The sequence below is a fragment of the Zophobas morio genome, unplaced genomic scaffold (assembly GCF_036711695.1).
Source record: "Zophobas morio isolate AGI-343-1 ecotype UQ-CSIRO unplaced genomic scaffold, CSIRO_AGI_Zmor_V1 ptg000004l, whole genome shotgun sequence".
Lineage (NCBI taxonomy): Eukaryota > Metazoa > Arthropoda > Insecta > Coleoptera > Tenebrionidae > Zophobas > Zophobas morio.
Window position 1 is genome coordinate 409665 of NW_026972109.1, and position 26884 is coordinate 436548.

Consider the following 26884-nt stretch of genomic DNA (forward strand, 5'->3'; position numbering starts at 1 on the left):
GAGACATTTGAAAAATTGAAAAATGGAAGAACTGAAATGAAAAATCGAGAAGTGGAAAAACCTAAAATTTAGAATATTGAAAAATTAAAATACCAAAAAATTGAGAAATCTAAAATTTAAAAATTAGTCAAAAATGGAAAAGTCGAAGAACAGAAATATTGAAAAATCCCAAAACTGAAATATCGAAAAACTGAAAAATGAAAGCAAAACGACGAATCGAAAAACTGAAAAGTTCAAAAACTGAGAAATTAAAAAATTGAAAAATCGAAATACTTAAAAATCGTAGAATTGAAGAGAAAAACTGAAAACCGAAAAACAGTAAGCAGCTTGTAAGATTCTGGTAAATCTAGCGTCAATTTATAAAAAGTAAACCGCGTCGTTAAAAATATGACATTTCTTCTAGTTAATTTTATTCCTAGTTAGAACCAAACACTGTTGCCAACATACCTCAACCGTCATTTAATTTAAACTATGACGCTTCTCTACGTTCTCTGTTTCAACTCCAGTGAAAACAAATTTTAAAAACTCTACTATTTTATTGTCAACAATATAGTAACACACTGTACATACAAGTGCTTGATCGCCTCTTTGTCCGAGTACAAGTAAGTATAATTCACACGATATGGAAAAATCAATTTCAACAACTAGTGTACCACTACACTCTCTCATGTGTTTCTAGATCATGCTCTCGATAAAAATCTACCAATTTTTGTACACAGGCCGCCATTCGGCACGTGAAGACCCTCATGTCGCGCAAAACGTGTTCTTCTTTGTTGTGTTTTTCAAGCCCGAGGTGATAGAATAGTTGTTGTCGGTTTGGCGCGAAGCGCGACAATATCTAGAAAACAAAGCGGCGTAAACAATTTAATAGTTGTTGTAAAGTTACGTTGAAAAGTTGAGTCCCTAGCCAGCCGTGATATCTCTCCAGAGTTTCCTTGTAGGCGCTTTTAACAAACGGTGATAAGTCCTGTGTGTAGTTATTATTATCACTGTCTTCTATGATTGCTTGGAAAAAACACGACACGAAGTGGAGGGCTCTGGAACAATTATTTTTGATTTTTGGAAACAACTAGCAAGTTTGTACCTTCGCAGCCACTGTAGCGCGTTAACCACGACCAACTCCCCTGCTTCCTTCTGTTTTAGAATCATATCCTCCATAAACTCGTTTTTATCTTTGTCTTCTTCATATTTTCCCGTTATTTTCTACGGGGTTAAAAATAATACAAGACACTCTAATACAGTGAAACTTACACGTATATTTCCGTTCATATCATAGATCACCGGTGCGAAAACCTTCCCGAATTTTTCTAAAGCACTGGGTGTTAAAAGACAGAGACATGTTAATTTTAGGTTATGTACCTACTAAAGTGACAACTCCGGAAGAGGCGTCTATAAAGTCCCGTGTTTTTATTTTCTGGTTTTTGTTTTCAACAAGGTTCGGAAATTGGCCCGGAAGTGTTGAAAAAATCGTTGCGGATTCTTCCGAAGGTAAGCCACCGTTCGACACTGACATTTTTGCTCGGATAAATTTTGACTGCTTTTATATTTTGTTGTTTTATGGTCATCTTTGTTTATCTACCTATCTCATTATTACGAGCTACGTCATTATTTTTTAGATCGCAGCAGGCGACGACTAGGTTGTGGTTAAGACCAGTGGCGGCTCGTGCGGTATTATATTTGGTGTTTTTTTTTAATACTCACTCATTAATTATTATTGTGTGATGCGTAACTTTATTCTAATAAATAAATGAACATATGAAATTTTTATTACATAACATTAAAAAAAAAAAAAATCAGTTAAAATTAAATACATATAAGTACTACTAGACGTTCCAGTTCTCTCGACAGGTGTTGTTCCTGTCCCGTTTGCTCCCAAGGGGACAGTTCCTAGGGATATTAAACAGGGACAACTTTTCGGTCCCTTTTAGACACTCAACTGTCAAAGTGGTTGCGTTGACGCCAAAAATCCCACCGCCAACTTCGACCGGAAGACACGGTCCATTTGGTTTATCCAATTCATAACATTTACCCTTGTATCTAAAATTGTAGTCAAAATTTACACCCTCCACTATAAATTCAAAGGGGACAAACCTGGCGAAGCCGTCTTTACAAGGGTTGACGACGCACTCCGGTACCACTTTGTTGCGTTTCAGGATTAAGTGATATCCTTGACGACAAGGACCTTGTCGATAAGCACTGAAACATCCATCTTGAGGCGGGTAGTAAATGTACCCCGGTCCGCAGTCGCAAATCCAGTCATTTTTCTGGTTTCCGGGATACAGTAGCTGGTTTTCTGGACATTTGTCTGGAGCGTATAGAGGTACTCGCTCCTGAATCGTCACTTTTAATAATTGCTTTTTGGGAGTGTAATGACTGTACTTACGGATTTATTGTCGTCGTCTAGACGTTGTCCCGGATTTTCGGGGTAAGCGAAGTCTTGACAATTATTGCCAACAATGACAATTACTAACAGTGGAAGAAATTTGTTCATTGCGTTGGTTAAGTTAGAACGTGATCGATCAACTATTTTTAAGTTAAATATTAATGTTCGGCTTGAGATAATATTGGTTTTGTAAATATTGACGGTTGTAGTTCGATTTTGGTATGGAGGTAGTGGAAAGATAAGTTTCTATGGTAAATAAAATACAGTTGTTGGTTTGTTCAAAAATTGTTGAAATTCGTTATCTTGGTTTTTGGCATCTTAAAAGCGACGATAAGTTGTTGATTTTTTATCAAATTGTGTGTAAAAGTTTTGCTATTGGCTATTGGGGATGCGAACTTCCACCAGTCCTCGTGTTACAAGGCTGCAAAGAAATGAAAAACAGATATATGTAAAACATTGAATAGAATTAATTTTGTTAATGAAAATCAATTTTGTAATTAACTGTATAATTTTGCATAAAATTAATTCATTGTCGGTGAATTGTTGTGATAATTCTTAGGAATAATATAAATAATGTAATAGTAGCAAGAAAATCATTGTTTGCAATTAAGAGTGATTTATCTTCGCTTAAGAAGTTGTAATTTTGTTATACATTTATACGGGATGTATGTAATGGAATTTATACAGAATGTTCTTTGTCTTGCTAAAAATCAGAGAATTTAAATAATTTTAAAAATGTCAGAATTTTGGACTTTGGAGTTATGAAAGGACCAATCTCATTGTAATCCCCAAACCGTTCACCTTAACTTACTAAAAGTTCGAGAATTTAAACAGTTTTAAGACTGTCAAAATTAGAAAATTTTAGAATTCCAAATTTTGGAAAAGTTGGTTAATTTCGAAAAATTTTGGACCTTTTGAGGTTTATTTGTATAAAGACAATATGATCGCCTCAGTTTGCAAAAAATCTGGATTTAGGGAAACTCATGCAACTGGAAAATTTTAAATTTTCAAAATAACTAAAATTAAAAAAAATCGTCGTCAAAGTTCGAAGGGTTTTCTCTGATTTTAGAATGCCCATCAATGTAAATTTGGAAAGGACATTTTTATGATGATCCCCAAACTATTCTTCTTTGACTTACTAAAAATCAGAGAATTGAAATAATTTTAAATTGTGAAAATTCGAAAATTTTAGATTCTCAAATTTTGGAAATGTTGGCTAATTTCGAAAAATTTTGGACTTTGTAGGTTTGTTTGTATAAAAACAATTTTAAGTGTATAAGTTTGCAAAAAAAAACCTGATGTTATCGAAATTTATACATCTGGAAAATTGTCAAAATAACTAAAATTAAAAAAAATTCGTCAAAATTCGGAGGACTAGCTCTTATTTTAGAAAGCTTATGAATCTAAATTCTGAAAGGAACAATCTCATTATGATCTCCAAACTATTCTACTTCAACTTACTAAAAGTTCGAGAATTTAAACAGTTTTAAGACTGTCAAAATTAGAAAATTTTAGAGTTTCAAATTTTGGAAATGTTGGTTAATTTCGAAAAATTTTGGACCTTTTGAGGTTTATTTGTATAAAGACAATATGATCGCTTCAGTTTGCAAAAAATCTGGAGTTAGGGAAACTCATGCAACTGGAAAATTTTAAATTTTCAAAATAACTAAAATTAAAAAAAAATCGTCGTCAAAGTTCGAAGGGTTTTCTCTGATTTTAGAATGCCCATCAATGTAAATTTGGAAAGGACATTTTTATGATGATCCCCAAACTATTCTTCTTTGACTTACTAAAAATCAGAGAATTGAAATAATTTTAAATTGTGAAAATTCGAAAATTTTAGATTCTCAAATTTTGGAAATGTTGGCTAATTTCGAAAAATTTTGGACTTTGTAGGTTTGTTTGTATAAAAACAATTTTAAGTGTATAAGTTTGCAAAAAAAAACCTGATGTTATCGAAATTTATACATCTGGAAAATTGTCAAAATAACTAAAATTAAAAAAAATTCGTCAAAATTCGGAGGACTAGCTCTTATTTTAGAATGCTTATCAATCTAAGTTCTGAAAGGACCAATCTCATTGTAATTCCCAAACCATTCTCCTTTAACTTACTAAAAGTTCGAGAATTTAAACAGTTTTAAGACTGCCAAAATTAGAAAATTTTAGAATCCCAAATTGTAGAAAAGTTGGTTAATTTCCAAAAATTTTGGACCTTTTGAGGTTTATTTGTATAAAGACAATATGATCGCTTCAGTTTGCAAAAAATCTGGAGTTAGGGAACCTTATGCAACTGAAAATTTTAAATTTTCAAAATAACTAAAATTTAAAAAAATCTTCGTCAAAATTCGAAGGGTTGTCTCTGATTTTAGAATGCTTATCAATGTAAATTCGGAAAGGACCATTTTTATGATGATCCCCAAACTGTTCTTCTTTGACTTATTAAAAATCAGGGAATTGAAATAATTTTAAAATTGCGAAATTTTTCCAAAATTTTAGATTCTTAAATTTTGGAAATGTTGGCTAATTTCCAAAAATTTTGGACTTTGTAGGTTTGTTTGTATAAGAACAATATTACTTTCATAAGTTTGCAAAGAAAACGTGGAGTGAAATTTATACATCTGGAAAATTGTCAAAAACACTAAAATAAAAAAAAATCCTCAAAATTCGAATGTTTGTCAATTTAAATTCCGAAAGGACCAACTTTATTGTGGTCCTCAAACTGTTCTTCGTGGACTTAACTGAAAATCAGAGTATTTAAATAATTTTAAAATTGTCGAATTTCAAAAATTTTAGATTTCCAAATTTTGGAGAAGTTGGTTCATTACGAAAAATTTAGAACATTTTAGGTTTCTTTATATAAAAACGATATAATTGTTTAACTTCACAAAAAAAAACTTGAAGTTATGGAAATTCATGCGATTGTAAAATTTTCAAAATAAGTCACTTTTTAATTTCGAAAAATTTTGGACTTTGTAGTTTTTTTTGTGTATAAAAACAATGTGATTGCCTCAGGTTTCAGAAAACCTGAAGTTATGGAACTTATGTAACTGGAAAATTTTGCAAATAACTAAAATGTAAATAATTTCGTGCTCAAAGGTCGAAGGGCTCTGATTTTAAAATGCTTATCGAATTAAATTCTGAAAGGACTAACTTTATTGTGGTTCCCAAACTGTTCTTTGACTTGATAAAAATCAGAGAATTTAAAATTTAATTTCCCAATTTTTGGAAAAATTGATTAATTTTGGAGCCCTTTAGGAAAATCTTCCAAATAATTAAAATCTACAAAATTTCGTCGTCAAAGTTCGAAGGGCCCATTTCTTATTTTAGAATTTTATCAGTCTAAATTCTGAAAGGGCCAACTTTATTGTGGTCCTCAAACGTGCTTCTTTAATTTATCTCCTAAAAATCAGAGAACTGAAATAATTTTAAAATTCTCAAAATTCGAAAATTCTCTAATTTTGGAAAAGTTAGTTAATTTCGAAAAATTTTGGCCCCTTCTAGGCTTCGTTGTTAAAAACTATATAATTGCTTAAGTTTGCAAAAAAACACGTGGAGTTTTGGAAACTCGTACAACTGGAAAATTTTTCAAAATAATTGAAATTTAAAAAAATTTCTCGTCAAAATTCAAAGGCCTTTCTGTGATTTTACAAGGTTTATCGAATTAGATTCTAGAAGGACCAACTTTATTGTGGTCCCAAAATTGTTCTTTAACATGCTAAAAATCAAAGAATTTAGTAATTTAATACTCTCAAAATTAGAAAATTTTATAATCCCAAATAGTGGAAAAATCGGTTAATTTAAAAATTTTGGATCTTTTTAAGCTTCTTTGTATAAAAAAATATAATTACTAAACTTTGCGAAAAAACCTGGGGTTATGGAAAGTCATGCAACTGGAAAATTTTCAAAATAACTAAAATCTAAAAAATTCTGTCGTCAAAGTTCGAAGGGCCATCTTTTATTTTAGGATTTTATCACTAGTCGCTAAAAATCAAAGAATTGAAATAATTCAAAAATTGACAAAATTCGAAAATTTTAGATTTTCTAATTCTGGAAAAGTTAGTTTCGAAAAATTTTGGATCTTTCTACGTTTCTTGTATAAAAACTATGTTTCTTAAGTTTGCAAAAAAAACACCTGGAGTTTTGGAAACTCATGCAACTGGAAAATTTTCAAAATAACTAAAATTAAAAAAATTTCGTCGTCAAAGTTTGAAGGGTCATCTTTTATTTTAGAATTTTATCAATCTAAATTCTGAAAGGACCAACTTTATTGTGGTCCCCAAACTGTTTTTTTGACTGACTGAAAATCAGAGATTTGGAATAATTTTAAAATTGCCAAAATTCGAAAATTTTGGATTCTGTAATTCTAAAGAAGTTTGTTAATTTCGAAAAATTTTGGATCTTACTAGGCTTTTTTGTATAAAAACTGTATAATTATTTAAGTTTGCAAAAAAAAACACCTGGAGTTATGGAAACTCATGCAACTGAAAAATTTTCAAAATGACAAAAATTTAAAAAAAATTCTCGTCAAAGTTCAAAGGGCTTCCTCTGATTTTAGAGTGCTTGTCAATCTAAATTCGGAACTTGGCAACTTTATTGTGGTCTCTAAACGTTCTTCTTCAACTTATCTACTAAAAATCACAGAATTGAAATAATTTTGAAACTGCCAATATTTGAAAATTTTAGATGCCCAAATTTTGGAAAAGTTAGTTAATTTCGAAAAATTTTCGACCTTACTAGGCTTCTTTGTATAAAAACTATATAACTATTTAAGTTTGCAAAAAAAAAACACCTGTAGTTATGGAAACTCATACAACTGAAAAATTTTCAAAATTACTAAAATTAAAAAAAAATTCTCGTCAAAGTTCAAAGGGCTTTCTCTGATTTTAGAATGCTTGTCAATCTAAATTCGGAAATTAGCAACTTTATTGTGGTCTCTAAACGTTCTTCTTCAACTTATCTACTAAAAATCACAGAATTGAAATAATTTTGAAACTGCCAATATTTGAAAATTTTAGATGCCCAAATTTTGGAGAAGTTAGTTAATTTCGAAAAATTTTGGACCTTACTAGACTTCTTTGTATAAAAACTATATAACTATTTAAGTTTGCAATAAAAAACACCTGTAGTTATGGAAACTCATGCAACTGAAAAATTTGCAAAATTACTAAAAATTAAAAAAATGTCTCGTCAAAGTTCAAAGGGCTTTGTCTGATTTTGGAATGCTTATCAATTTAAATTCCGAAAGGACTGACTTTATTGTGGCCCCCAAACCTTTTCTTTAATTTATGTACTAAAAATGAGAGAATTGTCAAAATTCGAAAATTTTTAATTTCCAAATTTTAGAAAAGTTAGTTCATTTCGAAAAATTTTGGATTTTTTTAGGTTTCTTGGAGCAAAAACAATATGATAGCTCAAGTTTACAAAAAAATCTAGAGTTATGGAAGCTCATGGAGCTGGAAAATAAAAAAAAGAAATAATTTATAAAATTTCGTTGATCTAAATTCTAAAAGGACCAACTCCATTGAGGTCCCCAACTGTTCTTCTTTAATTTACTAAAAATGAGAGAATTTCAATACATACATAATTTTAAAACTATCAAAATTTCATGAAAAGTGAAAAATTTTGAAACTTTTTAGGGTTCTTTGTATAAAAACAAAACATTACCGACGAACTGTCAACACAGATCAGAAATATTATTAGTTACGAAGAATCAAGAGAAATAAGTCTTTGCCAAGACTTCTGATTATTGATTTAAGAAAATGGCTTTAATGTGGGCCAGACTTGGAAATGAGAGCAGAGAACGTCCTCGAAGCATTTCCTGATTATGTGATTTCCGAACGGGGCAATTCGAAGTCACTTTTTGTTATTTTTTTAGCAAAATTTAATTCAAAACTGAAGAATGTACATCATAACATGGAAAAACACACTCTAATAAAAAATTTTATCTTTGTAGACGTAATGGAAATTTAAGAAAGCTTTATTTACAACCAGTCCAGGTAAATCACCTTTTAATCGAAGACAGATTGCAACCTAAAAATCTCATTATGACTTTGTTTGATTATTCAGTTAGAACAGGAAGGAGACAACCTATGAATTATTTATATCCATTTTTACCTCAGGTGAATTATGGGAATTTGCTAAAATGAGTCATAATTTTTAGGAACTAATCAACACAAGATATAAATAAATAAACAAAAAGTAATTTTTCCAGCAATCGACAGCTACAGCAGCAAAATACTCCGAAATAAATTTCCGGTAATAATTAATGTGTGACATTGACTGTTGCAGTCGTGGGAATTCCATGCTAATATTTTTTAAATCGGCATTATTTTCTTCACAGTGTGATATTTTCTTGCTCAAGTTCTTGTATTCGGAAAAATTCAAAACATGTAATTGACGTCAGAGCGCTCATTTTAATTCAAATGAAACCATGTAGTGTGTAACCGATAAGAAAAAATTAAAATGACTGCGTGAGAGTGTTTTTTGGAATTTTTGCACAAGGGCGTAGTTCTAAAATTGTTACTAAAAATTGTCTATAATCTTACCTATGATAATTAAAAGTGCACCAAAACACAGCTCGGCACTATGAACGGGTAATAAATAGCGAGTGTGCGGTTTGTGGCTAACCGCAGATCTGCAGGACTGCTCGAAGAAGTTTAACTAAACACGTTTTTACCTTGACTGAAACTTGTCGTGTTGGTGTTTATGTGTATGCTGTCATTACCCTACTGCTACTTAGTGATGAGTAGTGTGAGTGGTTTAGATTTTTTCTGAGTTTTGTAGGTCTCTGCAAACCCAACAATGACTTAATGGCAGCTTGATTGTTGATTTGTTTAATGAGCAATTAACAAATTAGGAAGCGCCTGCATCCGCATTCACTCGAATTACTACTTCACAAGGCATTTAGTGGGTCAGGATGTCACTAGTCACCACTAATAAAATCATGCTGAGACTCTTTGATTCTAATTTTGCCCAATTACTATTGTGCTGGCGTTCACTTCTTCAAAGCAAGGCACAAGAGTGGATTTGCAATTTATTTTCTTATTTACAGTTACGTTATTAAATATTCATTATGTACATCTTTGGAAGGTTAATAAATACTTTGTAGAAAAAACTCCATCCTCCACCGCTACTCCCGCACTGCGCACCGTCAGACATCACCTACTTTATGGTTAACTTGTAAAGTTTGTGGATACTGTTCGTTAACGACGTGGTTGTTCTCGCACGGTTTCACGTTATCCAATTCCGTTTTGTTTTGTTCACTTTGCAACTTCTTCAGTTTCTGTTCGTGGAAAATCAGTCTGAGGTAATAGCAAGGGAACACTACACATTTGCCTGCGGGTTCTTCGGCGTCTATGGACACTCCTCGCACTAAGAGGGAGTTGGAACACCCCAAGAGAATGAGGAGAGTGAGGCTAACCCAGTGGGTTAACCAGCAACTAAGCTCGAGATTATCTACAATTCAACGACTTAGCGGTGATTCTTTCATTAGAACTAGTTACCTGGCAGTAGATACAGATTAAGAAGATTCCAAATTCCTCTCCACACGTTGACGGTGCCAACGAGGGACAGGATTAAGAACAAATCAGCAACCAAAACCCGGCTTACTCCAGTTATGCGGTCGCACAACCACTTCATGAAGGGTTGGAGCAGGAAGGCTATAGCTACGGCGCAGTAGCCCACGATCTGGAATGAGACGTTGAGGAAGTGATAAGGGGGTTGAAGGAAGTTACCAAGCTTCCCCAAGCTGACCATTTTTCGCTCTCGGGGAACAAATAGATGTCCACCAGAGCCCACGCTCCTCTCCAGACGAACACCACCAGCGTTCCTACGATTAATACTGAAAAGAGGCAATCGAGGATGTAGAGGGACGTCCTTTCACTCATCTAAAATAACAAGAAATTATTTGCTGACAGGTTTTTTTGTCAAAATTTGACGAATCTGGTTTACTAAAGTGCTCGTTACACAGTCGTACATCTGGCGAGTAATTCTGAGAAAATAATAATTAAATAGGGCAAGTTTAATTTATGACAGGTGGTAAACGCAATCAGTTTGATTTACTAGTTGCTTAGTGAATCGTGAATCATTCAAATGTCATAATCATTAATGATAATGTAATAAGCAGGTCCGAAGTTAATAAAAGTGGAAAGTTTGAAACAAAACTACGATTAAATTAATTAAATAACTTTGATGAAATCATGCAACGAGTGTTGGAAATCGCGATTATTATTAATATTGGAACGATTTTTGGTCTCGTGTGCAAAATTATTCACTCAAATCAGCTTTACTAGGTAGCGTAATGAGAACGTAAAGTTTTCGAATGTTTTAAGGTTCATTAATAAAATTTTACTAACAATAAAATGTTTCTTGTTATATATTTTTTTTAATATTAACGTCTAGAATTACGTGTAAATAAAAGTTGCCAGTTTTTGTTGACAGGCACTAGATCTTAAAAAATTAACACGGATTCATGAACCACAAATGTAGAGATTATGTTATTTTATAAAATTTAAATACCATTAACTATGCAAGATTTTGAGGTGACGTCATTATATTGTTAGTGGGGATCATTAGACACATTTTATTTAGCATTTTACCATCTAGTCTAGACGGTATTCGTAAAATATATCTAAAATTTGGTAACAATCGGGCCTGTAGTTTCGAAGATTATCGATCTAAAAAAATCGACACGGGAGATCTGTTTTTCACACTCTAATGGTCGTGAAATGTCGAACAAACAAAAAAATTGCCATTAATCCGATTTTTAATATTTACCATTAAAGAAAAATATTCATACAAAAAGAAACAGAAGTATTGTGGAAATAAATATTTTTCTGGTGTTGAATTATAAAAAATTTGATTCTTTTGTAAACAAATAGCTCCGCCCACCCACCCGGATTTCTTTTTGATCACTGATTTCATTGGACGAAAAATGGATTTTATATTAATTTAAATTAAGTAGTGCAATTTAGACAAAAAAGGTAAAAGTAACCCCACCCACATCCGCTTTTGTGTTTAATTGGCTTATTTTATTTACTGCGAGATGAATAGTGAATTTTGATTTGTCAAGTGGTCCAATTTTCGTTTAAAGTAGCCCCGCTCACCCACCCCGTTTTTCTTTGATCGTTCATTTCATTCGATGACAAGTAGATTTTATAGCAGTGGAATATAGAAAAAAAGGCAGAAATTACTTACTGCTAGATGAAGATTGAATTTCATTTATTTTGCCAAGTTGTCGCATTTTTGATTAAAAAAAAGTCAAAGTGCCCCGACCACCCACCCAATTCGTTTTGATCAATTATTTCATTGGAAGAAAAGTGGATATCTAGTGTATTGAAGAGTGGAATCTAAACAAAAGAAGGTAAAACTAACCCCACCCACATCCGCGTTTGTGTTTTATTGGCTTATTTTATTTACTGTGAGATGAAGATCGAATTTTAATTTGTCAAGTGGTCCAATCTTCGATTAAAAAACTTCAAAGTGGCCCCGCCCACCAACCCCGTTATTTTTTGATCGCTCATTTATGAACATTGAATTTTATTTTGTCAAGTGGTTGAATTTTCGATAAAAAAAATACTTGTAAGTAACCCCGCCCACCCATCCTGTTTTCTTTTTAATCATTCATTTCAGTGGAGGAAAAATGGATTTTATATTGATGACCAATGGAATTTGGACAAAAAATGTGAAACTTATCCCACCCATATCCGCTTTTGTGTTTGATTGGCTTATTTTTTTAGTGCGGGATGAAGAGTGAATTTTTTTTTTATTTTGTCAAGTGGTCGCATTTTCAATATTAGAAAAATTTTAACTGCACCACCATCCACCCAATTCATTTTGATTAATTATTTCATTGGAGGAAAAGTGGATATCTAGTATATTGAAGAGTGGAATCTAAACAAAAGAAGGTAAAACTAACCCCACCCACATTCGCGTTTGTGTTTTATTGGCTTATTTTATTTACTGTGAGATGAAGATCGAATTTTAATTTGTCAAGTGGTCCAATCTTCGATAAAAAAAAAACTTCAAAGTGGCCCCGCCCACCCACCCCGTTTTTTTTTATCGCTCGTTAATGAACATTGAATTTTATTTTGCCAAGTGATTGAATTTTCGATAAAAAAATACTTGTAAGTGGCCCCGCCCACCTACCCTGTTTTTTTTGATTGCTCATTTATGAACATTGAATTTTATTTTGCCAAGTGGTTGAATTTTCGATAAAAAAATACTTGTAAGTGACCCCGCCCACCCATCCCGTTTTCTTTTTGATCACTCATTTCATTGGAGAAAAAAATGGATTTTGTATTGATGAATAGTGGGATCTAGGCAAAAAATGTGAAACTAATCCCACCCACTTCCGCTTTTGTGTTTCATTGGCTTTTTTATTTACTGCGAGATGAAGAGTGAATTTTAATTTGTCAAGTGGTCCAATCTTTATTTAAAAAAGCTCCAAAGTGGCCCCGCCCACCCACCCCGTTTTTCTTTGATCGCTAATTTCATTGGATGAAAAGTAGATTTTGTATTGATCAGCAGTGGAATATATACAAAAAAGGTAGAACTAGCCACACCCACTTCCTGTTCTGAATTTCAGTGGCTTATTTTATCAACTACGAGTACTATATGAAGGGGTTGAATTTTATTTTGCCAAGTGGTCGAATTTTGAATAAAAAAATACTTATAAGTGACCCCGCCCACCCGTTCCGTTTTCTTTTTTGATCACTGATTTCATTTGAGAAAAAATGGATTTTGTATTGATGAATAGTGGGATCTAGGCAAAAATGTGAAACTAATCCCACCCACTTCCGCTTTTGTGTTTCATTGGCTTATTTTATTTACTGCGAGATGAAGAGTGAATTTTAATTTGTCAAGGGGTCCAATCTTTGTTTAAAAAAACTCCAAAGTGGTCCCGCCCACCCACCCCGTTTTTCTTTGATCGCTCATTTCATTGGACGAAAAGTAGATTTTGTGTTGATAAGCAGTGGAATATAGACAAAAATGGTAAAACTAGCCACACCCACTTCCTGTTCTGAATTTCAGTGGCTTATTTTATTTACTACGAGTACGATATTGGAAGGTTGAATTTTATTTTGCCAAGTGGTCGAATTTTGAATAAAAAAATACTTGTAAGTGACCCCGCCCACGCATCCCGTTTTCTTTTTGATCACCCATTTCATTGGAGAAAAAATGGATTTTGTATTGATAAATAGTGGGATCTAGGCAAAAAATGTGAAACTAATCCCATCCACTTCCGCTTTTGTGTTTCATTGGCTTTTTTATTTACTGCGAGATGAAGAGTGAATTTTAATGTGTCAAGTGGTCCAATCTTTATTTAAAAAAGCTCCAAAGTGGCCCCGCCCACCCACCCCGTTTTTCTTTGATTGCTCATTTCATTGGATGAAAAATAGATTTTGTATTGATCAGCAGTGCAATATAGACAAAAAAAGGTAGATCTAGCCACACCCACTTCCTGTTCTGAATTTCAGTGGCTTATTTTGTCTACTACGAGTACGATGTGAAGGTTGAATTTTATTTTGTCAAGTGGTCGCATTTTCGATTTAAAAAAAAACTTGAAAGTGCCCACCCACCCCGTTTTTCTTTGATCGTTCATTGGACGAAAAGTGAATTTTGTACTAATAAACATTGCAATCTAGACAAAAAAGCTAGAATTAGCCACACCCACTCACCCCGTTTTTCTTTGATTGCTCATTTCATTGGACGAAAAGTGGATTGTGTAGTGATAAAAAAAAGGTAGAATTAGCCACACCAACTTTCTGAGTTTTGAATTTCAGTGATTTATTTTATTTACTACCATATGAAAATTGAAGTTTATTTTGCCAAGTGGTCGAATTTTCGATAAAAAAATACTTGTAAGTGACCCCACCCACACCCCTTTTTTTCGATTTAAATAAGTTTCAAAATGCCCCGCCCACCCATCCAATTCTTATTAATCACTTATTTCATTGGAGGAAAATGGATAGCATGTATACTAAACAGTAGAATCTAGACAAAAAAGGTAAAACTAACCCCACCCACATCCGTTTTTGTGTTTCATTGGCGTATTTTATTTATTACGAGATGAAGATTCAATTTTATTTTGTTGTTTAATCTTGGATTAAAAAAAACTTCAAACTGGCACCGCCCACCCACCCCGTTTTCTTTTTGATCACTTATACCATTGAGAAATAATGGATTTTATGTTGGTGAACAGTGGAATTTAGACAAAAAATGTAAAACAAATCCCACCCATATCCGCTTTGGTATTTCATTGGCTTATTTTATTTACTGCGAGATGAAGATGCAATTTGATTTTGTCAAAAGGTCGAATTTTCCATTAAAAAAAATACTTGAAAGTAACCCCGCCCACCCACCCCGTTTTGTGTTTGGTCACTCATTTTATTGGACGAAAAGTGGATTTTATACTGTTAAACAGTGGAATCTAGACAAAAAAGGTAAAACTAACCCCACCTACATCCGCTTTTGTGTTTCATTGCCGTATTTTATTTACTGCGAGATGCGATTAAAAAAAACTTCATTGGAGGAAAAGTGGATTTTATACTGATTTTGCCATTTGAAGATTGAATTTTATTTTGTGAAGTGGTTAAATTTTCGAATAAAAAAGTACTTCAAATTAGCCCCGCCCACCCACCCGTGTTCTTTTTGTTCACTATTTCATTGGACGAAAAGTGGATTTTATACTGATAAACAGTGGAATCTAGACAAAAAAGGTACAACTAGCCCCACCCACATCCGTTTCTGAATTTGATTGGCATGTTGTACACACCATGAGAAAAAAATTGAATTATATTTTGAGAAGTGGTCAAATCTACAATTTATAACTTTTACTTATCGCTTATGTTTACTTCCTCAGCGTAAGCTAAGAAAAAAAAACTTGTCAAGTGTGCTTTGGAATTTTTTTTAAATTGTATTATCAAAATGGCGATTTCTACATTTTCGTATGAGCATTCTGTATCAAACATAAAGTCAAATTGAAAGAGTTAAATGACGTCAGTTACAAATAATGATACGTATGTATTTCTAATCATCCCCATCAACAATTTGATGTTGTCCCCTCAAAATTTTTTTAGTAAACACTAATTATACTTTTTGCACTTGTGGTTTATGAACCCGCCCTGACTTTTAAAATTCTCGCAAAAAACTGTATAATCTTTTGCAAGCGACGGTGGACACGACAATTATCTATATTTTATATTTTTTTATGTATAGAGGTTATCACAAATGTATGTATATATGTTAGGAAAATCTTGTTGACGGTAAAACGTTAACCAAAAATTATCTAATCATCTCGACGAACAATTTGATGACATCTTAATTTTGTTTAGTAAATGCCAATTATATTTCTGTCGACATTCTCATAGCATGACTCACTTTTATTCATCCCTCAGCTTTTCGACCTCGCATTGTCATACTGCTTTGTACTTAGTTTTATTTTCTAGAAGTGCCTATAAATCAAAACTGCAATCTTCTGCAAATAATTACAATTAAAGCTTACGAAAGCTCACTGTCTCAGTATTTGTTTAGTTCATTTTTGTATTTGCACTTTTTTAATTTACTGCAATTTTCGTGCATGATGTGATGAAATACGTAATTTTTAAACCTCTGTTCAAAACGTTGTATTACATTTAAAATTGCCACAGATTCTGTTTGTCAAGTTTGGAGATCAACCGTAACCAAAATCACATGACGTGCACAAAACACGGTTACCAACCGGATTTACAAAACCAAGTTTTTTGGTCGCACAGTATGCAGCTTCTCGAATTGAAAATCACTTATCTGTGGTTGGTTAAAGCCTTGTTCACGGAATTTGCGTGAAGGTCGTTACGACACTGTCAATGGGCTGGCGTAACTAATTGCGTTTTTGTACCTTTGGTAGGATAATAGTTCGATTTTTTACTTAATAATAATCAACTAAATTATTTGCTATTGTTACAAAAAATAAGACTATACAAACATAGTTTAGTCCTTTCTAAATTAAAATATTGAGAAGTTTTTAATAAATAAAGTAAAATAAAACGGCTGTTAGTTTTTTCCTTAAGTATAATTTTGTGGTACTACTTCAATTATGGTGAACAACTTAACTTCGACACAATGGGATAATTTTATGATGGCCATATAACCTGATAGTTTATAGACAACTTTACTTTCAATGCAATAGAGGGAATTAATTGGTTTTTGAGTAATGTTATTACAAACGTAGGTAGACAGCGTCATGGTCGTTATGGATGTCCGTAATTTGAGAAACCAAGATCGGTTAATAGCCGGAAACTACTTTTTTTGTCACGTGGTTGTTTTTATTCGCCGCGTGACGTAAAATAATTTGACATGCCATTTTATGTAATAATACAAGAACCTTTTCATAATGGAACTGTTGATTAGCTTTAAACGGTTTCTAAGTTCCCACAATAATGTGATTATAAGTGTGCGAATTTGAATACCAACAACCCGTGACGTCCATCTTTAGTACCCAACGAATTCAAAATCGGAAACTCCGTCGTGGTTCAAAACTTTTCACTCACCGCCACTCTGAACATAGTTGGAACCTCGAAATACCCCTTCGCCGTATCGAGGACCACCGCAAACGGCGCCGCCGACGCGTTCCTCAACCCCCTCATCGCCGCCAGAGCCACAATCCCCACGATGAAGGGCGTCAGGATCGACCAGAGCTCGTTCTTGGTGAACATCGCCAGCAGCAGCCACGGCCCTCTCCACCCGTTGACGCAGACGAACGCGAAACACACCGTATACACCCTGGACATCACGTAGAACAGGATCCGGCCCCGGTCCGGATGTAGGTACCTCTCGAACAGGCGCTGGAGCAGCGTGAAGAATAGGTGGCCCACGATCCCCAGGCCCGTGGAGATGCAGGCGCTCAGCAGCTCGTCCTCGGGGTAGACGTACACCCCCATGAGCTCCCACACGCTGCGCCAGTAGCCGATGACCAGGGGCGCCACGACGAGCGACGAGAACAAAGTGTCCAGGATCGACAAGACGGCATAGTATTGGGCGTTGTGCCGCACCCTGAGGGTTTCCGGGAGGCCGGCGGTGCTTCCCCTCATCTTGTGGAAGAGGGTGCAACACCCATGCGTTGGTGCACTAGTGTTCGGTTGTGGCAACAGTAAATAGTACTAAATCAAATCGGTGATAACAGTGGGCACCCTATGTTTGGAGTTCTTGGAGGGGATACCACGTGGTACAACAATTTAATTTGTTGGTGCGGTGATGTGCTGAGTTTACAGGAGCGAGATGCTGTGGAGTGCGGAGGCACCGGTAATTGCATTAGGAGCGGGTTGGAAGGTGGAATGGCAAATTCGGTGGCTGGTTCCAGGTTTTGGGGGGTTTGATTTTTGTAGAAACTTAAATAAAGTGAAGATATTTTTGCACGGACTTACATGTACGGTTTTTGCAGTAACAAGAGATCATCATTCAGCAGTTACTGTTACAATAGGCCGGCTATCACATTGTTAGCAAAACGATAACCAGTCTTTTATCGGTTATGAGTCAGTTAGTTGTCCCTCTATTATGTGTTCACGTGTTAGTATCCAATGCTCAAATTTTCACAAACATTATTCTGCTACTAACTGAACTAAGCTCTTATAGACGTAAGTACCAATTCTCACAAAAGAGCAATTTGATACTTCAAGAGAATCCGCGATAGTGTAAAAAATTAAGGTGGATTCATAGATCACAAGTACAGGACTATGTTATTTTATCAAATTTAAATAGCATTTTCCTAAAGTACATATCTCTAAAATTTGATAACGCCCATTCTAGTAGTTTCGGAGATTGTCTGTGTGATAAATATCGACACAGACCACAAAAGACCGACTGACGGAAACGGGAGATCTATTTTTTCACACTTTAGGCGTCACGAAACGTTGGAAAACATGAAAAATTTCGTCCGTGATCAACCAAAATTATTTTCCTGTTTTTTCAAATGGACCACGACTATATTTATTATCATTTTATTCCACCACTGTTAGTTAATTTAACTGAGTAACTAAATACGGCCCTGAAAATCGAGGTCATAACTATTTACTTGTCTTCAAGTGGTAAAATCATGCCACATATGTAGACAAAACATCCTTCAAAAGAGTTTCGATTTTTTTAAGGCATATCAGTTTTTTAAGGTTAAGAGCGATCTTGTCACAAATAGGTTACTGTTACACATTGAAACAATAGTATTGTAATTATCATGTTTTCCCGACGTTTCATGACGCCTGGACTAGGAAAAATAGGTCTCCTTTTATCAAATTAACAATTTAATGACGTCAACTCAAATTTTTTTAGTAAATGGTATTTAAATTTTATAAAATCACATACTCCTGTATTTGTCGTTTATGAATCCGCCTTGAGTTTTTACCCTAGGCATTCAGATTTTCACAAAAAAAATTATTTAATTTTACTTCAGGGGCGAGAGAAGGTCTGTCTAATAACATAAGACCAATTTTCTTTGTTATGACGCGACTAAACTTAATTAAACGTGAAACTGCCACCATTTCAAGTTCGTTGTTTTCTCTACGTTTCATAATCCTTATAGTATGAAAAAATTGGTCCCCCATTTCCGTATGGCTGTTGTATATAAATTTTGTAAATTAATATATATTTTTATATTCGTGTAGTTTATTAATCTGCCTTTGTTATTCACCTTCGTGGTTTAGATTTGTCTTTGATAGAATTTTCGTCTTGTCAGATTGCTGTCAATTTGAAAGTTTGAGCTGAAAATACAATGATCAAAGACAAACTTTCAAAAATTGGTGGCTGTCTTTAATTACTCACTCGGTATACCTTATTCTGGAAAAATGGTATCTAAGAAATGAGTCCGAAAGCAACTTCTGGAGGTGGTTCATAGGAGAGTGAAAATTTTGCTTATGAGAAAGTTCTCTAAAAAATCCCAAAAAATTCTGGTTTAGGTTTATGCTCTTGGACAAGATTTAAAAAATTACCGAAAAACTCCCAAAAAATTCTAGGATATAGGTTTCGTTGTACTGATTCCAAAAACAGCGTGTTTGTGCTCCCGGGGAAAGATTTAAAAATATTCAGTTTAGAAATAGAAATTTTTTTAAATCCAAAACAATCCAAACTTTCACTGGGCGATTCTGGAAAAATGGTGGAAACTAGCAAAGAAATGGGGCCAAAATTTTAACTTCAGGAGGTCGATATCTATAAGCACATGTCTTTGGTTAAATTTCGAACATTGGCGAAAATTGGCCAAAATTTTCATAGGGGGTTTTGAAAAATTTTCTTCATCAAACATTTACCGAAAAAAATCTCAAAAAATTGTAGGATATACGTTTCGTTGTACTGATTCCAAAAAGATGACATGTTTATGTTCCCGGGGTAATATTTCAAAATATTCAGTTTAAAAATGTATTTTTTTTAAATCCAAAATAATCCAAACATTCAGTGGACAATTCTGGAAAAATGGTAGAAATTAGCGAAAAAATGGGGGCAAAAGTAACTTCTGGAGGTCGATATCTATAAGAAAATGTCTTTAGTTAAGTTTCGAAAGTTGTCAAAAATTGGCCGAAATTTTCATAGGAGGGTGAAAATTTTACTCCTGAGAAAGTTCTCAAAAAAAAATCCAAAAAAATTAAGATTAAGATTTAAAAAAATTGACGAAAATTGGCTGAAAGAAATGAGGCCAAAATTTTAACTTCAGGAGGTCGATGTCTATAAGCAAATGTCTTTGCTTAAGTTTCGAACATTGGCGAAAATTGGCCAAAATTTTCATAAGGGGTTTTGAAAAATTTTGTTCATCAAAAATTTACAAAAAAAAAAAATCTCAAAAAATTGTAGGATATAGGTTTCGGTGTACTGATTCCAAAAACATGGGATGTTTATGTTCCCTGGACAAGATTTCAAAATATTCAGTTTAAAAATATATATTTTTTTAAATCCAAGAAAAATCCAAAAATTCAATAGACGATTCTGGAAAAGTGGTAGGAATTAGCGAAAATGGGGGCAAAAGTAACTTCTGGAGGTCGATGGCTATAAGAAAATGTCTTTGGTTAAGTTTCGAAAGTTGGCGAAAATTGGCCGATTAGGGGGTTTTCAAAAATTTTGTTCATGAAAATGTTCTCAAAAAATTCCTGAAAAATTCAAGGATGTAGGTCTCGCTGTACTGATTCCAAAAACATAGGGTGTTAGTGCTACCAGGGCAAGATTTAAAAATATATATTTTTTTAAATTCAAAAAAATCCAAAATTTCAATAGACGATTCTGTAAAAATGGTAGGAACTAGCGAAGAAATGAGGGCAAAACAAACTTCTGGAGATCGATATCTATAAGAAATAATGTCTTTGGCTAAGTTTCGAACATTGGCGAAAATTGACTGAAATTTTCATTTGGGGTTTTTGAAAAATTTTGTTCATCAAAAAATTACCAAAAAAATTCCAGGATATAGGTTTCGTTGTACTGATTTCAAAAACATAGCATGTAACCCGGGGTAAGATTTAAAGATATTCAGTTTAAAAATATATATTTTTTTAAATCCAAAAATTCAGTGGTCGATTCTGGAATAGTAACTTCGGGAGTTCGAAATCTATAAGAAAATGTCTTTGGTTAAGTTTCGAAAATTGGCAGAATTTTTATTGGGAAATTTGTTTCTCATCATGAAAAAGTCTGGAAAAATTTCCAAAAAATTCTGAATTGTAATCTCATCGTGTTGTTTTTAAAAACATAGCGTGTTTATGCTCCCGGGCCAAGATTTAACAACATTCGTTTTCAAAATATACAGTGTTTTTCTTTGTTCGTCGTGGCCAGAGGGGCGGAGTTTAATTGCAAAATTAATTAATTTATTTTTCTACAAGAATTACCATATAGACCGTGTTCTTCAGTGATCGTGATTCTCAAGGAAACTATATGTATTAAGTAAAAAAAGGCCAAAAGATAAGCCCCACCCATCTGTCTGGATCTCAACCGTGATGAATTTTTCATTGGTTGTCAGACCGAGGGGCGGAGCGTAATGCAAAATCCATATTTTCTGTTTTAAATAACAACAATAAACTGTTTTAATTTCTTGTTGTGAAAAGGATACTGCGTATATTAAGAAAACAAGGTAAAATATAAGCCCCACCCACCCACCCTACTTCTATTGTGATGATTTTTTTATTCGTCGTGAGCCAAGAGGGCGGCGCTTAACTGCAAAATCCGTATTTCTCTACAAGAAATTTCATGTAAAGTATCGTGTTGTTCAAAGAATACCATGTATATTAAGTAAAAAACAAAGCCAAAGCTTAAACCCCACCCATTCCTGCCCCGATCTCAATTCTGATGAAATTTTCACTCGTTGTCAGACCAAAAGGCGGAGCTTATTTGAAAAATCCATATTTTTCTACAAGAATTACCAGATGAAACGTGTTCTTCAGTGATAGTGCTACTCAAAGCAAACTATATGTATTAAGTAAAAAAAAAAAACAAAAGAAAAACTCCACCCACTCGTCTCGATGTCAATCGTAATAAATTTTTCATTCGTTGCCAGACCGAGGAGCGGCGAATAATTGCAAAATCCATGTATCCCTCCAAAAATTTACCATTTTAAAAATGTTTAAGTTCTTGCTATGAAAAGATAACTAAGTATATTTAAAAAAAAAAAATATTCGCCGTGACCCCAGGGGCGGAGCTTAATTGCAAAATCTTTGTTTCTATACAAGAATTTACCATATGAAACATATTTTTGTTGTTGTTGACATTGTAGGGGAGAGGGGGTTACAGAGCCTCCTTTTTCTCAAAATGATCTATTTTAAACATTATGATAATAGTTAAAACATGTTTTGCTGAAAAATCACAATGGAGATTGGAACGGGTGGGCGGGGCTTAATTTTTGACTTTTTTTTAAACGTATGTGGTTTTCTTTCAACATGATACTTAAAAACATGTTTCACGTGTTAGTTTCTTTTAGACAAATAAAAATTTTGCTATTAAGCTCCGCCCTTCGGCTCACAACGAATAAAAAAATTGTCACAATTAAGATGAGGGCGGGTGGGCGGGGTTTAAAAGGGTAAATTTGTAGACAGGTGTCTGGGGGATACAATTTACTATTTTAAATATGTTTTAAGTTCTTGTTATGAATAGATAACTAAGTATATTAAAACGAAGACAAAATGTAAGCCCCGCCCACCCACCCTATCTCAAATATGGTGATTTTTTTATTCGCTTTGACCCCAGGGGCGGAGCTTAATTGCAAAATCTTTGTTTCTCTAGAAGAATTTACTGTATGAAACATCTTTTGTTGTTATTGATAATAGTGAAAACATGTTTTGGTGAAAAATTCATTACAATGGAGATTGAGACGGGTGGGTGGGGCTTCATTTTCTTTTTTTTTTTTTAACGAATGTGATTGTCTTTCAACATGACACTTAAAAACATGTTTCACGTGGTAGTTTCTTTTAGACAAATAAAAATTGTGCTATTAAGTTCCGCCCTTCGGCTCACAACGAATAAAAAAGTTATCACAATTAAGACGAGGGCGGGTGGGCGGGGTTTGTATTTTGCGTTTTTTTCTTAATATATAGACGTAGTTTTCTTTTCACTACAAGAAACTAAAAACATTAGTTACTATGTTATACACAGTTCTCCACATTGTGTCATAGAGTTGATATTCCATTTTTTCAGCACCCTGTATATTTTTTAGCGATTTTAGATTTGTTGAACCTAAAAATACGCACCGATCCGCGAACTAAAAACAAGCCAAACCTTTTAATTACTCCCAGATTCGTTTTTAGAGCACACAAGTAAACTAGGCCCGTTTTGGTCTGTTGAAAATATGACATACTTCTCGGTTGATAAAAGCGTAAAATTACACCATCGTGATTAAAAGCCATGTAAAACCAGTTTTATTACACAATTTCGCTTAATAAAAAGAAAAATTTCACTTATAGTTTTTGCTTACCTTCGTCCTAAACCTCGTAAGAATAACGAACGTCTTGCTCTTCCTGTCCGTGCAGAAGAGAAACGGCGGCGCGACACAATTCCTCAGGCTCCGTAAGGCCATAATCAGCAGCAAACATCCAGCACAAACCGTTAACATAACTCCGCTTCCTTTTTTTAGTACGGTTCCGGATTTGGTCAGTTCCACGTTCAAGTACTTGTCCATAAAAGCCCATCCGCCTCGCCAGTACATGATCGACGAAACGGCGAAAATGGAAGTGTACGTGCGAGTTATCAAAAAGTTGAAAATTTTGCTTTCTGTAGTGGAGCTTTTTTTCTTGACTATGTCGTTCAAGGAATCTTGGACTATGATGAAGACGATGTAGGTGCAAAGACCCACGGATAAGCACATCCAAGCTGGGACGTAGTCGTCGTAGATTTCCAACAACACCCAAACTCCTCTCCACACTCCAACAACGCACGTAGAAATCAAAAATAAAGAGACCAGAGTGTCAAAAGTGCCGAGTAGAGGCTTCCTAACTTCTTTCTTTTTTATGAGGGCGAGGTACTTAGACGACAGAGGTTTGTTGTTGTTATGGACGAAAATTTGGATCGATTTTCCGGTGTCGGTCTTCAATCTGGTTTCGTCGTTTTCGAATTTGTACTTTAAAGGCGCCTCTTCGTCCATTTGTGTTGATCAAGTGTCCCCTAAAAGTGAAAAATGACAGTGATAAAGTGGAGTCGAATATTTAGAAATTTCCATTGGGTGTTGTAAAGATACTTGAAACTATAATCGTAATTTCGTAATGAATTAATGAATTGGTGTTAAAACGAAATTTCCATTGTTTTATATTTTTATGTTTCTTTGTGTAGACAGTGTCAAGTTTACATAGATGAGTAAATTTAACTAGATAGTGCAATCAAGCTGGATTTAATTAAGCGTCTAAAAATTGTTAACAGGTAATTTAGAAATTATTTTATTTTTTTCTATTGTAGATATAATTTGTGTACTTACTTTTGAAACTATCGACACCACACAGTGTTTTCGGCTGTTTGTTGTCGCACTCCAACGTGATAACTCGATAAAGTGCACCTATTTTTCCTTGTCCTATATTTTATTTTCTCGTTGAACGAAACGAGATGTGTCGATACAATAACTAATAATTGGATAAACTTGTCTGAAGATTGTTATTTGTCATTTACATTACGTACATCATATTTGCGCAAACATTTATGGCACTGTATTGATACGACTATTTAGAGGACTAATTTGCAAAAAAAAATTATACTGAAATTAATTTTTCATAATTGTGTGTTATTTTTGAGTTTAAGCGTTTCTGACGTGTGTGAAAGTGAATAAACTGCAAAAGTTAAGTGCTTGCTTTATAGCCTTACCACTGACATAAAATGAATACGATAGCCCAAATGACCTTATTATTACAGTCGTCAGGTTGCTTCCATTTTGTTTGTGTAAATTTTCAAACTGAACCCGATTTTTCACCGCATTAACTGATAACACCTTCTTAAATCACTGAGGTTATAGATACTATTTGTCATTATATGTAAAATCAATAGATAATAAAGATCACTGACATGATTTAATTATAGTATACACAGTATTAACAACTACATTTTAGTTCATAAAACTTAACAAACCAAATATTTAAATAAATTAAGAACCCTACGGTTAAGTCGGTGACGGACTACTTTGCCTTCGCATCTCATTCACAACCTTACTCTCCCCAACACTAACATCATTAGGATACAGATTCAGATGAATCACCATCTTCTTCGTCTTGCTTTCCGGCAGCCGAAGCCTAGGCGTCAGATTTTCAATCCTATGGTGAATCAGCTGCCGAAGTCCAAATTTTTGCTCCCGTTCTTCCTTTTCTCTATTCGGAAAAATGTTCAAAGTTAGAGACAAGGGTTTCGGTGGGTTCACGGTCTCTTGCCTTTTGATATTGTCGTACTGTGGTGGACCATGAACCCTGTTGGGTTTTAGGTTGCTCCATATGGGTGGTGCGAAGCGGAAGCTGGCCGTTGCTAGAAGGTTAATTTCGCCAGGGTCTTGTGGCTTGTACAGGTAAAAAGGGTCGCTGTCGGTGAAGTTTTTGGCAGACGGTTTGTTCTGTGGAAGGTACTGGCTGGAAGAGTGCTTGTAGCTTCGCACGGGCTGGTGGTACCTGGTGGCGTACCCGATCACGTCTTGGATGTTGTTGGGGTAGTACCGGTGTCGGAAACTACTAACTTGAGGGTAGTTCAAAGTGGTGATTTTTTCAGTGGTGGAACTGAACTCGGACGGCGTTGGTCCTCGATATGTCGTCTTGAATGGTTTCGCTGGAGTGAAGACTTCTCGTCTGACGGATTCAGCGACTACTAATTTTTCTGCTTTAGACGATGATGATGATGATAATGGTAAAGTCGGTTCTGACGACGTGATTAGGTGCATCGACACATATATTATCTAAAATTTTGACACTTATTGATCAGTCAACTTTTTAATTGACTTACCACTAGAAGAAATATCGCCGCCAGTGTTGCCACCACCACGAATTTAAGCGATCTTAAGTTGTTTTCTTTTTGTCTTTCTTTGTATAAGCCGAAGTCGGAAGACGCTTTGGGGGACATTCTTCACCCGAGTTTTAAAGAACACTGAGTGTCAACGGTGTCTAGCGTGTCTTGAAAGTCGTTTTGGTGGTGCTTTTAGCGTGAACTAATTAGCTCATGAACAATGATAAGTACGTGGTGAAGAGCTAATCGTGTCGTTGTCACAAAGTAGCAGACGATGAGAAATTTTTCACCTGGAAATATTCCGCAAAGCCGATAATTCTTTTGAGTGAGTAATTCCTGGTTTCTCTTTAGTTGAACGATAATCAGGGGGTATTGTGATTTCAACGGTGACTTGGTACCGGTTGTGGAGTACCGAAATGTCTAGTTTTGGTCAATTTGTCTGGGTTGTAAATGTTTAAGTACCGTGAAGCCGATTTAATTTGTGTTATGTTATCTTGTTTAATTTCTCAGTACTGGATTTAATAATTACCAAACTAAAATATTGCGTTGTATTTTAAACTGACGTCCAGCTTCAAAATGTTTGATATTTTTGTTACTGCGGACGTGTTAATTGCATGAATAATCGATTTTCAGTCTGTTTGAAAATTGACTGGCAACTAGATTCCAAAACATGTGCTCGAAACTCGCAGATTGTGCAAAAAATTAGAACTTTTGGTTGAACATACGTGGGTTCGTCGTCTTTTTTATAAATTCAATGTAAATAATGCTATCACTAGAGTCCGGAGTTATATGCACATTGTTTTCTGAAATGAGCATAAGTATGCACCCCAAAAAGTGCGCCATTTCTTCTACGACGAGCGAATTGTGCAGAAAGCCGCAATTCGCCTCCACCCGAGACGAGATGATTGAGAAGATTTCACTGACTTATTTTATTTAGTGTAAAATGGAAATTGAAAAATAACAGTATTGTATTCCCAAAATTTTTTGGGAAAATGGAGTGAGTCGTTCCTGATTTAATCAATTAAATAAATTGACACTGTAATAACCCAAACATTGTTGACATGTGAAAAAAATTGAAAGCCCGCGAAAAATTAAAAAATTCGAAATTTG

At 34.3% G+C, this 26884-nt stretch overlaps 5 protein-coding genes across 6 annotated transcripts in view; 1 reads left to right on the forward strand and 4 right to left on the reverse strand.

Annotated features, from left to right (window-relative positions):
• Positions 1-516: 516 nt before the first annotated feature.
• On the reverse strand, positions 517-1613 carry LOC135136718 (glycolipid transfer protein). Its single transcript, XM_064066162.1, has 5 exons — positions 1360-1613; positions 1252-1307; positions 1085-1203; positions 887-1037; positions 517-838 (listed from the first exon to the last, which is right to left on the reverse strand). The coding sequence occupies exons 1-5, from the start codon at positions 1511-1513 to the stop codon at positions 656-658; spliced, it is 663 nt and encodes a 220-aa protein (XP_063922232.1). The 5' UTR covers positions 1514-1613; the 3' UTR covers positions 517-655.
• The window catches only part of LOC135136640 (phosphopentomutase-like), a 64987-nt gene continuing 39499 nt past the window's right edge, over positions 1397-26884 (forward strand). Inside the window, exon 1 of the mRNA XM_064066035.1 lies at positions 1397-1488. The gene's annotated coding sequence lies outside the window, so the exon portion shown is untranslated. The remainder of the gene's footprint in view (positions 1489-26884) is intronic.
• LOC135136608 (uncharacterized) lies at positions 1709-17810 on the reverse strand. The gene is made up of 8 exons (XM_064065973.1): positions 17785-17810; positions 16912-17488; positions 10117-10269; positions 9886-10069; positions 8929-9838; positions 2384-2804; positions 2092-2330; positions 1709-2037 (listed from the first exon to the last, which is right to left on the reverse strand). Exons 2-5 carry the CDS (start codon positions 17449-17451, stop codon positions 9534-9536), a joined length of 1182 nt encoding a protein of 393 aa, XP_063922043.1. The 5' UTR covers positions 17452-17488; positions 17785-17810; the 3' UTR covers positions 1709-2037; positions 2092-2330; positions 2384-2804; positions 8929-9533.
• Positions 23033-23951, reverse strand: LOC135133458 (uncharacterized). The gene is made up of 2 exons (XM_064061861.1): positions 23286-23951; positions 23033-23047 (listed from the first exon to the last, which is right to left on the reverse strand). The coding sequence occupies exons 1-2, from the start codon at positions 23949-23951 to the stop codon at positions 23033-23035; spliced, it is 681 nt and encodes a 226-aa protein (XP_063917931.1).
• Positions 24847-26272, reverse strand: LOC135136614 (uncharacterized). Of its 2 annotated transcripts, none has more exons than XM_064065983.1 (2): positions 25778-26272; positions 24847-25727 (listed from the first exon to the last, which is right to left on the reverse strand). In XM_064065983.1, the coding sequence occupies exons 1-2, from the start codon at positions 25889-25891 to the stop codon at positions 24951-24953; spliced, it is 891 nt and encodes a 296-aa protein (XP_063922053.1). In that variant the 5' UTR covers positions 25892-26272; the 3' UTR covers positions 24847-24950. The 2 variants fall into 2 exon arrangements, with proteins under 2 accessions (XP_063922053.1, XP_063922049.1); XM_064065979.1 differs by having other exon boundaries at positions 25775-26272.